The 13,143-nt window shown below is 53.7% G+C and overlaps 1 protein-coding gene and 1 non-coding gene across 2 annotated transcripts; both read left to right on the top strand.

Annotated features, from left to right (window-relative positions):
* Nucleotides 1-3,607: 3,607 nt before the first annotated feature.
* Nucleotides 3,608-8,294, top strand: FOXE1 (forkhead box E1). The gene has a single exon (XM_066256685.1). It carries the CDS (start codon nt 3,751-3,753, stop codon nt 4,867-4,869), a length of 1,119 nt encoding a protein of 372 aa, XP_066112782.1. The 5' UTR covers nt 3,608-3,750; the 3' UTR covers nt 4,870-8,294.
* Nucleotides 8,295-9,644: 1,350 nt separating this feature from the next.
* TRNAA-AGC (transfer RNA alanine (anticodon AGC)) lies at nt 9,645-9,720 on the top strand. The gene has a single exon. It is a non-coding gene; the product is annotated as a tRNA-Ala (tRNA).
* The last annotated feature ends 3,423 nt before the right edge of the window (nt 9,721-13,143 follow it).

Genomic DNA, 13,143 nt, shown 5'->3' with positions numbered 1-13,143 from the left:
AAACCCTTCTGGGCACTTCAAAACTCAGGAAAGAAGTCAGAGGGGAAAAGCTGCCAGCAACTTCTCCAGATCACCAGCGCTACCACTCACCCCAGAAACTGCACAGAAAATAGCCTTCGAGGGGGCAGGTTTTTCCAGCGAGTGCTGGGGATTCACGCAGAACTGAAGGAGACACAAAGCAGATGTAAATCACCCACCAGGGCCAGCCCACCACTGCTGGACTAGGAGACTGATTTCCAAGGGGCTGGAACCCACTCCGTAGCTATCAAATGATTTTCCGTGGGGTCTGTTCCCCTTACAAACGTAAGTAGCAACTTGTCAGGAAAGGGGGGAAGACTTGACCAGAGAAAAGGAACGAAATGCCCAAGCACCGAGGAGGTCTTTTTGTTTAGTTTTGATCCAAACGGGTAAACTGTCTCAACTCACTCATTGAATCCTTGAATTCAAAGTTTACGTCATGGATTCACAGAATCTTCAAAGTACAAAATTGTGAAGTATATCATTAGAATAAAACGTAATATGAACCAGAATCTTCAGGATCCTTTGTTCATGAAAATCTTGGAATCTTGGGAATTTGAATCTCAGGATGCTAACCCCTGGTCTGCTCTGTAGTGGCAGTTTGAGAAAAAGGAATCAGAATTCTAGAAGAATGGGTCCGCAGACAAGAAACATTGAGGATGAAGAAATCCTGAGACATGGAGGCTTCTAACCTTAGTCATTGGAGCTTAAAAGCGGAGATTCATAAACTCATGAAATGGAATCAAAGTCATGACCGATCAAAGTCGCTGGTCGTAAATATTACAAGAATTATTAGATTTAGATTCTTTGAGTTAAAGAAAAGTGGATTCAGCCCTGGCTGGGGAGCTCAGTTGGTTAGAGTGTCATCCCAAAATGTTACCATTGCAGGTTGCGGGTTCCTTCCCAGGTCACGGCACGTCTGACCAGTGAATGCATAAATAAGTGATAAGTGAAACAACAAATCGATGTTTCATTCTCCCTCTCTCTAGAATCAATAAATTTTTAACAATTAAAAAAATAGTAACATTTTATGATTGAGGAAGAAGATAGTTGTGGATTTATAAGAACTAAATCTTCCAATTACATTCATAAACAAATTCAAATTAAGTAATATATAACTTAGAACTGCAAATATATCTAAAATCTTAAGAAGCTGCAGTTCCCAGTAATGGTATCACATTCTCAGGCAGAAAACTTAGTCCCAGCATCTTTAAATATGAGGAACACAGTATTCCTCTTGACCAGAAGCTTAAAGTCACAAGAATATAGTCGCAGTCAAAGAATTTCTGGTTATGGAATCTTAGATTTACAGATTGTGAATTCTTTGATTTATGGCGTCACACACGTTAGGATAGCAGTCCAAAATTTAAAATTTGGAAATCTTAATCTTAGAACCTTGGAACTACAGATAATCACAAAATCAAGTATTATACGATTTATACGATGTATCTTTTTTCTCCTTTGGAAAAACATAACTGGATGAAACCTATATTTTCGAGTCTGCATTACTTTGGAAGCAGGAAGCTGGGAGTTTTGTTGGGCAAGTGAAAAAAGCCCCACTTCAGTCGTTCTAGCACCCATCCGCAGAGAAAGGTCGTCACGCAAACCGCGCAATCGCTTCCATACCCTGAACTCTCTGCCTCTTTCTTCCGAAGTTAGCCGCCCAATGCTGGGCGGGGCTGAGCTCACGCCCCGCTCATCGCCACAAGGAACACGACTAACCCTCCCCCCTCCGAAGGACGTGCGGCTCCCTCCGCTCCGCCTCCCCTGCAACCGCAGCCCCGCGGAAAGCTGCGTCCCAGCTAAAGCCTCCGGAGCAGGCACCAAAGCCTGGAACCCTAAGGATAAAAGTGGCCTCCCAGGTCCGTGCGTGCCCTCCCTCCCCTATTCACTGAGCAGAAATCGAAGTCCTACGACGCGGAAGGTACACCCCAAGGCCTTTTCGCAAACCCAGGCCGGCCGGGCTGCCGCCGCAGTGCTGCTGGGGAAAGGGCCGAGGCTCGCCTTCGGGGGCTGGCAGGAAAGGAACTCGGAAACCAGACGCCTGAGGGTTCCGGCAGCTCGCCCCTCCCGGGAGACGCACCCAGCCGGAGCACGCTTGGCCATCACCTCTCGCAGCCCTCACTCCCCGCTGAAGGAGGGATAGCTCGGAGGTCCCGGGATCTTGGAGTGACTAGGAGACGTTCTGACCCGGGCGAACCGTAGGAGGAAGTGACCGCGAGAGGGCAGAAGCCCAGCCTTCACCCTCGTTTAGCCGTGCGCCACTCTCCATCACACACACAGAGAGGGCTCTCGAGTATCCCAAAGACATGACTACAGCTCAGGAGCGGCCTTTCCCTTAACATTGGCAACAGAAGGACTCTAGAGATGCAAACACCTCCGAGAGAGGAACTTAGGATGCAACGAGAGACAGTGGCTCTCTCCAGCACTTATCGGGAAGCGCAGTTCCAACAGACACGGGTGTGAGGCTGCGTTACGCAACGAAGTGGCGATGGGGCTATGGCAAGTCACCTCCCCTATCGGGCCTGGGAATCCTCGTGAAAGATGAGGTACTGGATGGGGAATGGGCAGGCAAGCCTTGACTGGAGTTTGCAAATCATCCTTGAAAGACCTTGGGAACCAGTCACCTGGAACGACTTCTCCTTTCCCGGTCCCCACCCCACAAGAAGCAAGCGCCCCCTGGCCAGTTCTCACCCTATGCGGATAAAGTGCAGCAAGCCCTTCCTTTCGGCTGCGGGTCCCAGCCCTCTACGGGAGCTGGGAAAGTCCGGAAGCACTGAGTTACGGCGCCCAGATCTCTCGAGGCAGACCCTGGCCTCTCCCGGCCGCAGCCTCCCCGTCGGCGCGCGGAGAAGGCCGGCCCGGGGTGGACGGATCTCTAAGCACCCGCCCGCTCTGGCGTTTGGGGCTCCTGCCCGCAGCCACGGCTGCTCCTACCTGGGGAGGTGCGTCGGGGCCCAGGAGGCGGGCAGTCGGGGGGCGGGCGGGGAACGGGCGCCGCCCCAAGCTTCCTGGCGCCTTTAAGGAGAAGAAGCCGGTGGAGGGAGGAGCCGGTCCGGGTTTGTGCAGGGGAGAGCCTCGCCAGCGGTCTCGGCGGTGGAGGCCAGCGCTGCGGAGAGGGAGTAGCCGGCTGCCCCGCCTGCCCCGCGTCGTGACCTCGACGCCGGCACCTAGCTTCCCTGTCCTCCTCGCCACCAGCAGCTGGCCTCTGGGTGCAGTCTAGGCGGCCCCCCCCAGAGTACACACGCCGTCACTAACTGCCCTTTCTTCTGGCCTTCAGGTACAAAGCACGACTTCGACGGTTACCCTCAGATCCGCGGGAAACCCAGACCAGCTGCAAGCACCCCGGCCCCGGGACCACTTCCGGACCCCTTGACCACCTGGCACCAGCGCGCAGAGGACCCTTCAGCTGGCGACGGGGGCCTGTCCCGTTCCCAACACGACTGCCGCCCCTGGCCTCAGGCTCCAGAGCACGAGCTGAGCCGTCGGTGGGCGGGACACTCCTGAACCTCTGTCCCTACCGAGCCAGCCCGGAAACCGCGGGTGCCAAGCCTCCAACGCGCCCCTGCCGGGGAAACTGCGCGCCCAGTGTCAGTCCGCGAGGACCCCCTGCGCTCTCCGCGGAGGGGTGCGGCGTCGGTCCCAGTGACCCGGCGTGCAGGGTCCGCGGTGCGCAGGTCCGCGCCCCATCCTCGACAGAAGCCGGCGGCGAGGACGCGGGACGGCTGCACCATGACGGCCGAAAGCGGGCCGCCGCCGCCGCCGCCGCAGCCGGAGGCACTGGCGACCGTGAAGGAGGAGCGCGGTGAGGCCGGGGCCGGGGTCCCCGCAGAGGCAGCGGGCCGGGGCGCCGGCGGCCGGCGGCGGAAGCGCCCCCTGCAGCGCGGGAAGCCGCCCTACAGCTACATCGCGCTCATCGCCATGGCCATCGCGCACGCGCCGGAGCGCCGCCTCACGCTGGGCGGCATCTACAAGTTCATCACCGAGCGTTTCCCCTTCTACCGCGACAACCCCAAGAAGTGGCAGAACAGCATCCGCCACAACCTCACCCTCAATGACTGCTTCCTCAAGATCCCGCGCGAGGCTGGCCGGCCGGGAAAGGGCAACTACTGGGCGCTCGACCCCAACGCCGAGGACATGTTCGAGAGCGGCAGCTTCCTGCGCCGCCGCAAGCGCTTCAAACGCTCGGACCTCTCCACGTACCCGGCCTACATGCACGACGCCGCCGCCGCCGCCGCCGCTGCCGCCGCCGCCGCCGCTGCCGCCATCTTCCCGGGCGCGGTGCCGGCCGCGCGCCCGCCCTACCCGGGCGCCGTCTATGCGGGCTACCCCCCGCCGTCGCTCGCCGCGCCGCCCCCCGTCTACTACCCGGCTGCGTCGCCAGGCCCGTGCCGTGTCTTTGGCCTGGTGCCTGAGCGGCCGCTCAGCCCAGAGCTGGGCCCCGCGCCGTCGGGACCTGCCGGTTCCTGCGCCTTTGCATCGGCCAGCGCCTCTGCCACTACCACCGGCTACCAGCCCGCGGGCTGTGCGGGAGCCCGGCCTGCCAACCCCTCCGCCTATGCGGCCGCCTACGCGGGCCCAGACGGCGCATACCCGCAAGGGGCCAGCAGCGCCCTCTTCGCGGCTGCCGGTCGGTTGGCGGTGCCCGCCTCGCCCCCGGCGGGTGGCAGCAGCGGCAGCGTCGAGACTGCTGTGGACCTCTATGGGCGCACATCGCCCGGCCAGTTTGGAGCGCTGGGCCCCTGCTACAATCCTGGTGGGCAGCTCGGAGGGGGCAGTGCAGGTGCCTACCATGCTCGCCATATGGCCGCCTATCCTGGCGGGGTGGATCGTTTTGTGTCCGCGATGTGAGCCGAGCGTACAGTCGAAAATTCATAGATGCCTCGGCTGTTTACACGAACAAAGTATCCCCGAGATCTGAGAACAGGACTGGAGAAAGGGCCGCATTAAGAGCCACACAGAAGAGACGTGGGCAAAAGAGACGCAGCCATCAAGTGCATCACTTACACATCTGGTTCACTTTGTTAATGGGAGGAAGTGGGAGACGCAGCCTCAACCCACGAACTGAGACAAAGGACCCTCAATCGATGAAGCCCCAAAGAACATGCCTTTCAGGGGGCGCAGCGTAGTGTCTGCACCAGACTCTAGGATCCGAATTGTGGGGAATTACCTGACTCCACTCTTCCCTGTACCGCGGGAAACTGGGACCTTTTAACACGGGTTCGATCTTTTGTGCCTTTGACAATGTTACTGCAATAAAAGTCTCCAATAGCGCCTTCTTAAGGTGAGGAAGACAAGTTTGCAAGAAGCAGGATTTTGTTGGGGGTGTTTTGTTTTGTTTTAATTGGAGAAATCGCCCTGCTTCTGTGGTCTGGGGCTGGTTTTTCCTGCCTCTGAGAGTGGCAGACCCGGCGGCTCTGAGTCTGGACTATGCCTCAGCTCCACAGGTGACCCTGTCCCATCACCCATACCTCCAAGTTTCCTCATCTGTTATACAAGAGGGCTGCAGGATTCAACCCCCCATATGATCCTTAAGGGCCCCATCATAGTGGATGCTATCCTGCATATTTGCCAGCATCCATGGGCTGCCCAGGGCCTAAACTAACCCTATTCTAGGAAATCAGAAGGGAGCTCATGGCAAGCGTCTAATCTAAAGTCTCTGGATTAGCTCCAGGCAGTGATTATATAATAATTTCTTGAATCTTTGAGCATGATATGCTGATCATTTGGCAGCTGTTTAATCTGGGTCCTAAATATGGTTTTCCAAGGAGACAGGTAGAAATACATTTGTCTGTTGTCCACTCTTTATTTTCATCAAGCAGCCCTGGATCCAGCGGGTGAACTAAAGTTCAAAGAGATGGTAAGGATTCAGGGAGCCTATTGGTGACATCCTTCAGTTTATGGGACTGGCTGTTACATCCGGGCACCCTCTGCCATACCTCGGCAGTCTCCCCATGCAAAAAGGAAAGTGAAAAATTAATGGCGTTGGTTAGGGCAGTGAGCTTTAGAAAGAAACTGAGCTTCTAATTTTGTTTTTTATCTGTTTGTTTTAAGCAGCAAGCTAACCAAAAGCAGAAAATCCAACAACTTTCCAGCTTTCTCTTGAGAAATCATCTAAGTTTCTATTCTGGAGCAAAAATGTCCACCGTTAACTATTTCAGAGGCTCAGCACAGCTTTCAGATAAACCTGAGTGTTCAGATGAACTTTTAATAAAAAGAAAACAACCAACAACACGTTTGAGCAACTGAGTTCTGGCAAGAGAAACTCAGCCTCTTTCTGGGCAGTTAACTTGCTAGGGAAGGGTGGGGGGTATGTGAGGAAGATGCCCGACCGAAAACCACTGGTAACCTGGGGGATTGTGCGGTACCAGTCATAGACATGTGAATAAGTTTCAGTCCAGGCGGGTATTTGTCTAATTAAGTGTTGTCCAATAGAAATACAATGCAAGCTACTTGTGTAATTTAAGTTTTTCCAGTAGTCACATTAACAAAATAAAAAAGGAAGATTAATAATATTTTGTTCTTAACCCAAGACATCCAAACTATCTTTCAACATATAAGCAATATAAAAATTGTTGAGATTTTTTTTTTCATATTAACTCTCCAAAATCTGGAGTGTATTTTACACTTACAGCTCATCTAAATTTGGACTAGCCATATGCCAGGTGCTCCATAGTAGGGTGACTGAGGGCGTCTGTACTGGACAGTACAGGTCTAGATGCTGGTCCTAACTGCCGTGGTGGTAAATGGCCACCTGGAAGCAGAAAGCAGCTGGAGCACTGACCCTGCTGTTAGTGGGTCCGGGTTCAAGTCCCAGCCTTGTAACCCTGGAAAGTTCCAGGTGTTGGGCGTCATCCCCATACGGATGCTTGCTGGTGGCCCTCAGTGCACAGCGAGGCGGGCGGGCTCTCCGCGCAAACGGCAGGATGTCTTGACTCGTTGGCGGTGGACCCGAACTGGACAGCCCTCCACCCAGGGGTGTTATCTTTGGCTGGTACCAGCCCAGCCGGGGGATTTGGTCTGGAAAAGGATGGTCTCTGCGCCCTGTTAGTACAGGAGTGCACCCTTTCTCTTTTTTAAATTTCAAAGTCGAGTGCTTTTACAAGGCCATTAACCTTAAGACAGTCCCTTCTCTAGTGTCATCTGTAAATGGGAATGTGTGACCACTACCTCACAGAGTCCTCATAAAGTTAAACAAGACAGAAGAGGTGGAAAACCTCTTTTTGTAAACTGGCACATGAGGGAGAAAAGGCTTTAAAATTAAAAAGCGCCCCCTTATCCCAAAGCCTTCAGACTGGAGCATCACGATAGAGCCCCGGGAGCAAGAAAGATGGGGTGGGCAAGTGCACGCGTCCGTGTCCCGCACGCTCCTCGACAGCTGGGACGACCGTGAGCTTGTGCCAAAGAGCGAGGGTCAGGGCCCAGAAAGAGAGCCCGCGGTGAGGAGGGAGCTGGGCGTGGAGAGCGGACACCGGGAGAGACGAGGGGACCCGCGAGTTTGGGGATCAAGGCGTTGACAGAGCGTCGGCCCTCTCAGCCTCTCGCGGGCTGGCGACACGCAGAGCTCGCCTCCCACCGGGCCTGGCTGGAGCAGACGCAGCGCAGGCGAGCGAGCGCTGCTCTGGCTTCCGCTTGAATGGAGGATCTTGCGGAACGTTTTACTGCAGTGTCTCGGAACATTCCAACTCCAAGACTCCCCAAACCGTGCAACAGGGCCTCTTGGTGCCCCATCTAGGGGCTCCAGGGACGGGAGGTGGGTTTCTTTTTATTTTTCTTCTTCTTCCTATTATGAAGCCAGAAAAATCGTTTGCCCTTCTCTGGGCCCTGCACCCCAGCGTCGTGTGCAGGCGCCCCCGGGCCCTGGATAATTAGATGCCTTCTTACCTAATTGCCCAAGGCTCGTTAGAATTCGCCCCAGAGCTGTAACATTTATTTTCTTTCAAATTAACTTTGCTTGCAATTAAGCTTAGGAAACCGACAACTAAAGCAGATTGGCCCGAGGTCGTTTACTACGAAAACGGATTAGGGCACCTTCTTCCCAGTTTCAGGGGAAAGATTCCAGTTTTGACAGCAGAGGGTGAAGGGGCGCAGGAAGCTGCTCGCGGAGGGTGTTGATGGGGAAAGTGTTGGCGCTCCTCCTCATCTTGGTGATTCGTGTGCCCAGAAGAGTAAGGGTAACTTTGCTGAAGGGAATTCCGGAGGTTTTAACTGAACTAAACACTTGTGACACGAAGTAGCTATATGTAGTTACAGTTTACTCAGCGCATTCATAAACATAATCTCATTTACTATGAACCTTGTAAGGATTTTCTTTTATTAAAATGAATTTTCTTCTTAATACAAATTGGAACATGTTTATTTTTTTTAAGTTAGGGGAAAAAACCTCAAAGGAACCCATGGTTCACCCAGAGAAAACACAGCAGACACTTCAGTGAGTATTTTTTCTCGTTTTCGTTTTTGCAATGTAGGAGGCCTGAGCAGGAACTTTGTCACTGAAATGCTGTGAGATTTTTTTAATAACTTTTTTTATTTTTCCATCACAGTTGAAATGCTGTGAGATCTTTAACAAGTTCCTTCCTGCACAGGGTAGGACCCAGGTCCCCCTTCACCCTCACATTCTCTAACTCCTCCTCTTGGTTATTGGAGTCTAGGATGCACTTCTCCAAGGGCCAGAAGCGAGGCCTGGAGAGGGGCTCAGAGCTGAGGCATGCCCTCCCCGCCACTTACCCAGAGGCTGAGGCCACAGACCAGCTGTGTGGGCATCCCCTGGGAGCTGGTTAGCCGTGCAGACTCTCAGGCCCCACCCCAGATCTACTGGACCAGAACCTGCATTTCAACAAGCCCCTCAGGCGATGCATGTGCTCTAGGCAAAGAGGCAGAACTTTAGAGAAATAGGGTAAAAATGTGTTATGTTGTTGAGATAAGAGATGCAGAATAACTTCCAGCAGCCTCCTGTTTCTGACCAAGAACCGTGAGACAGTGCTATCTTGTGGCTTTGTCTGCACAGAGAGAGGGGACAGGGCACGAGTGGAGCTCTCCACCTTCCTCCCTAGGTGTGCTTTCTGAGCCTTGGGATCCTAGCCCTCAGAATGCATCTCACCTCATATTCCCAGCCTTGCGGTGACTGTGAATGCCATTTATTGAAAGTATATCTAAAGGCATCTTGAAAGCTGGGTGCCAGTTAAAGCCCAGGCAGGAATCCAGGCTCCTGAGGCATTCTGGGACCTGGAGTTCTGGCCTTCCTACCCTCCCTAAGCAGCAGCCATGTGCCCAAGCATGGAATAAACTTGGCCTGTGGTCCTTCAGCTCCAGCCCCAAGTCCGGGTTAGTTGGGGGCTTAGGAGAAAATAAAGCTCTCTTCTCAGGACACAATAGCCAGCCAGAAGGGGCCCGTCTGGGCTGGCCGAGGGGTCCTCTGCTAGAGCATTTGAAGTTCCCCTCGGACTACCCCGAATCCTGCGCACCCAAAGGAGTCCTTCCCTCCCCCAATACACACACCTTTCTGGAAAACTCAGTTTCTGTGTTTATTCTGTTCCTGAGAAGTGCTGACTCCTGGGCAGGGGTTGGCATGACAAGGTAACTGGGCGGGGGGTAGTGGAGAATGTCTCTAATTAAAAGCAGTTTAGGCCCTGGCCGGTTGGCTCAGTGGTAGAGCGTCGGCCTAGCATGCGGAGGACCCGGGTTCGATTCCCGGCCAGGGCACACAGGAGAAGCGCCCATTTGCTTCTCCACCCCTCCGCCGCGCTTTCCTCTCTGTCTCTCTCTTCCCCTCCTGCAGCCAAGGCTCCATTGGAGCAAAGATGGCCCGGGCGCTGGGCATGGCTCTGTGGCCTCTGCCTCAGGCGCTAGAGTGGCTCTGGTCGCAACATGGCGACACCCAGGATGGGCAGAGCATCGCCCCCTGGTGGGCAGAGCGTTGCCCCATGGTGGGCGTGCCGGGTGGATCCCGGTCGGGCACATGCGGAGTCTGTCTGACTGTCTCTCCCTGTTTCCAGCTTCAGAAAAAAATGAAAAAAAAAAAAAAAAGCAGTTTAAACAAGGGAAATGTACCATGAAGAACAAGGCCAGAGCCCAGATTAGGAAGCCTTCTCCCCAGAATTACACAGCAACTCACTGGGACGCCACGACTCTCATCTCAGTGCTCACATGAGTTCTCAGTAATAGGGACAAATAGAAACACCATGAGTGTGCGGAGAGCTTCTATAGGCTAAAGAAGGGGCACATGACTTACCCGAGCTCTCGTAGCTAAATCCCACACCAGACTAGAACCTATGCCTCCCCCAGGGAGGCTGCATTGATTACCATCTTAATAGGAAGGCAACGTGGAAATGGAAGTAATCATACAGGGACGGAGTGAAGGTGGAGGTTAGGGGTGCAGTGCAGCTTGGGGGAACTCCCTGTTAGGGCCTCCACTGTGTGGATGGGTAAACTGAGCCTGGGGCTGGGTTAACAAGTAGCTTAGAACAACCTAGAGGGAAAGGCAGTATGGGCTAGTGCTTCTCCGTCCAAACTGAGCAGCGAACTAAAGAAAAAATTTGGGTGAACAGGTGGGTTAGGAGGGAAGGATAGGAGGTCCTAATGAGTTTGCCACTGGTCTTGCCTTGACCCTGGCCCTCTCAGCAGGGCTCCTGGAGTGGCCCTCTGCTCCCAGGAGAGGAGGACTGCTTCCTAGAGTCCCTGGCCCTCTGTCAGCCCTGCAACCTCTCTTCTGAGAGCCGAGGCTCCGCTTTCCAGCTCAGTCCTGAAGGGTTAACTAGATGCAAAAGCACGGAGTCAGGGATCAACTGTCAGCCCCTCCCAGATGAGGAAGGGATTGGGAAGCTGGAATCAGGGTGGATCTCAGCTTTGTTGTAAAGAACCAGCTTATCTCGCTATCTGAGTGTGGGCAGAACAGAACCCCAGCCGTGGTTTTTCAGGCATGGAGGCACTCAGCAACGAGATAAAGTGTGAGAACCACAGCCTCGCAGAGCCTCCTTTCCCTCTCTGTCAGTCCCCAGCGGTCCTCCTGCCTCCTCCCTCCACTTTGCCCCAGGCCACTCTCTGAAGCTGAGCTCAGGCCTAGGGAGCAGCTCCCTGCCATCTGCAGCAGAAAACCCAATCTCCTCACCTGGCACTCAGGGCCCTCCTCCATGACCCCCATGCCCACCCTGTTCCCAGCCTCATCTCCCACAGCTGCCTTTCCTGCACTCCTAGACTCCAGCCAACTTGCTATTCCCCAGACATCACCCTGTGTTCTTGTCACCATGAGTTTGCTCTGACTGTTACCCCTCCAGGAAGCACCTAATCCCACCTTGCACCTCCAAGACTCCCCAGTGGGAGGCTTCATCCTCTCTCTCCTGAATCCCAGGAGCAGCCTCCTAACAGAGCTCCCTGTCCCCTCCACCCCTCCCTCAGTCAGTTATCCCCGCACAGCAGCCAGCGTGACCCACTCAGACACAACCAGAATGGATCTTGTCACTCTCTCACAGAGGTCCAGACCTCAGGACCAAGGAGCAAGACGTAGAGCCTGGCACGTCTGTGGGCAGCCCTGTGAAGGGTTTCTTGCATGGGGAGAAAAGTGTATTTATTATGAGCCTTTTCAAAGTTTCCCCCTCCATGTAACACTTCCCTTTCACCTTAAATTTTCACCAGAGCCTCATACAACTACTCATCTGTGGATGAACTGGGGTCCGCTCACATTCTTCCTGCACCGCTGCTCAAAAGAAAGAACAATGTCCTATCATGGGGACTGGACACACGGGCTTGATGGCAGAGCTGACAGTGACCAAATGGAACATACTGAGGACAACAGTACAGTGGGTGACTCTGAACAGAGATAAAACACCTCACCCTCCTCCTGGCATATTCAAGAAGGTGTGCAGACACTGCCAGTTGTCCCCTCTGAGGTCTTCTCCCCTTCTACTCTGCTCACAAGGCCCTGGTTTGTCCAGGTTTCAGCTGGTCATATGTTTCAGGAGTGTTACCCCGTGGGAGACCCCTGGCTCAGTCTGAACTTGTCCAGGGAAACATGGTGATGATTCCATCACTCTGGCCAGTGATTATTTAGAAATGGGCATAGGATATTTTCCAGGCCACTGAGACATCCAGAAAGTCTGCTGGAGTCTTCTGGGAAGTGTTTCTTTGTTCTCACAAAGAGATAGGGGAAGAGAAATGCTCTTTTCTTCCTCTGAATGTCGTTGGAGCCTGGAGCCCGGGAGTGTGCAGCCATGTTGGACCGGAGGGAGCCAGCCTCGGAGAGCACACCAGCCTGCTGAGGGTGGCAGAGGAGAGAGCTGGGAGAGCCTGGGAGCCCGATGCCATCCCTGAGCTGCTGGAAGAAGCAGCCCCTGGACCATTCATTATACCTGTGGGCCCCTGTTGTTAAATTAAAGGTAACAAATATCCTCCCAGTTTGAGCCTCTCTTCTTTGAGCTGTTACTTTCAGCCAAATGCATGCTGACACAGAAGATGACCCTTATGGGGAAGGGAAAAGACTGGTCTTGGTTTATTCCCTTTGATATTTCCTTTGCCATTTTTATAAATAAATACACGGCTGAAAGGTTACTAGTCTGATCTTTCATTTAACAGAAGGAGAAACCGAGGCCCGGGGAAGGTAACTTTCCACGGTTGCACAGTGAGCTACCCTCTGAGACCCCATCGAGGGCTCTCTTGTCACACCACTTCTCTGCCTCAGCTTCAGGTGACTCAGCAGTGGCACAGCTGACTAATCATAATCCTGACATCATCAAAGAGTGGCTGTGCGCAGGGCGCACCAAGCACTCCCACATGTTATCCTTTGGATCCTTACAACTGCTCAGAGACAAAGCAGGTTTCAGCTGCACTTTTTCAGATGAGGAAACTGAGGTCTAAAAAGAGAGGACAAGCTCAAGGTCACATGATCTTTGCATGGAAGGGACTCAACCCAGATGTAACAAAGTCCACAGCAAAATGAATCTGAGGATTTTCCTCCCTGCATCTGGGAATCAGGAGGCTTGCGTGTCTGTTTTGACGTGCTGCAGGGAAATCCTCTCTCTTTGGCCTCTGATTGGGGTGGATCCTCCACATGCCCCACACTGATCTCCACGGGGCATGTGAGGTTTAAAGATAATGTTCTGAAGTGTGTAGAGCTGGTAGCTTCAGATCATA

This window comes from Saccopteryx bilineata, chromosome 2, assembly GCF_036850765.1.
Source record: "Saccopteryx bilineata isolate mSacBil1 chromosome 2, mSacBil1_pri_phased_curated, whole genome shotgun sequence".
Taxonomy (NCBI): domain Eukaryota; kingdom Metazoa; phylum Chordata; class Mammalia; order Chiroptera; family Emballonuridae; genus Saccopteryx; species Saccopteryx bilineata.
The sequence above is the reverse complement of the archived record's forward strand: the minus strand, read 5'-3'. Positions and strand labels throughout refer to the sequence as shown.

Bases quoted from the DNA above. Each gene is read 5' to 3' on its own strand.
- FOXE1 (XM_066256685.1), top strand. From the start codon at position 3,751: ATGACGGCCGAAAGCGGGCCGCCGCCGCCGCCGCCGCAGCCGGAGGCA.